This window comes from Gavialis gangeticus, unplaced genomic scaffold, assembly GCF_001723915.1.
Source record: "Gavialis gangeticus isolate Ggan-Ray unplaced genomic scaffold, GavGan_comp1, whole genome shotgun sequence".
NCBI lineage: Eukaryota > Metazoa > Chordata > Crocodylia > Gavialidae > Gavialis > Gavialis gangeticus.
Genome location: NW_017729022.1, coordinates 86,436,081 through 86,436,786, shown reverse-complemented (window position 1 = coordinate 86,436,786; position 706 = coordinate 86,436,081). Strand labels below are relative to the sequence as shown.

General features: G+C 34.3%; 1 protein-coding gene across 2 annotated transcripts in view; it reads right to left on the bottom strand.

Annotated features, from left to right (window-relative positions):
• BCL2L13 (BCL2 like 13) overlaps positions 1-706 on the bottom strand; it is a 92,988-nt gene that overhangs the window by 45,813 nt on the left and 46,469 nt on the right. For both annotated transcript variants that reach the window (XR_002096929.1, XM_019515558.1), the window contains exon 3: positions 185-292. Coding sequence is in view for 1 of the 2 variants with exons in the window: in XM_019515558.1 (XP_019371103.1) it covers positions 185-292 (108 nt within the window). In the remaining variant the exon portion in view is untranslated. The remainder of the gene's footprint in view (positions 1-184; positions 293-706) is intronic.

Below are 706 nucleotides of genomic sequence, written 5' to 3'. Positions count from 1 at the left end.
ACTAGGTCCCTTCCAACCCTTAATCTATGAATCTATGAAATGAAAATGGGAAATTTATGAGCATTAAGAAAAAAAGTATTTAAAAAGCTTCAAAAAAAGCCTTTCATTATCAATTGAATGCCATCAGGCTACGCAGTCAGCCTCAATTGCAATGACCTAGGAAAAAGTCCAAATCCCAATGTACCTTCCAAAATATCTTCATCAAGGTGTTTTAGCTTCTCCTCAATTTCTGTCTTAATCTTCTCTAGCATCTCTTTCTCCAAAGCTTGTAATGCTACTGTCGGTTGGGTCCCTGAAACAAACCAGAAAGGTTAGTCAAGCATGCTGTTTGTAGGACAGATACATTAATGGAGGCTGATATTAAAATAGAAAGCATTCTTACTGGAAAAAATAGAAGCTAAATTTCTCACAACAATGTGAAATCAAATGTTTACAAGTTTTATTATGCACTCAGAAAAATAAAGCACTCTGATGTGCACAAGATAGAATGTATGTTTAAATAATGATATCTAAAACAAATCAAGTACAAGAAAGGCCATAAACAAAATAATGAAAACCACCTTAAATCCAAAAATGAGCTGCAAAGCTGTTTTTAAAGAGCATAATCATAAATCAGAAGAGACAAACAAGTAACAGGTTTTTAATGACAATGAGTCCAATCAATGTTTACCATTCATGTGTCCAGAGTCTGGAACAGACTCCCCCC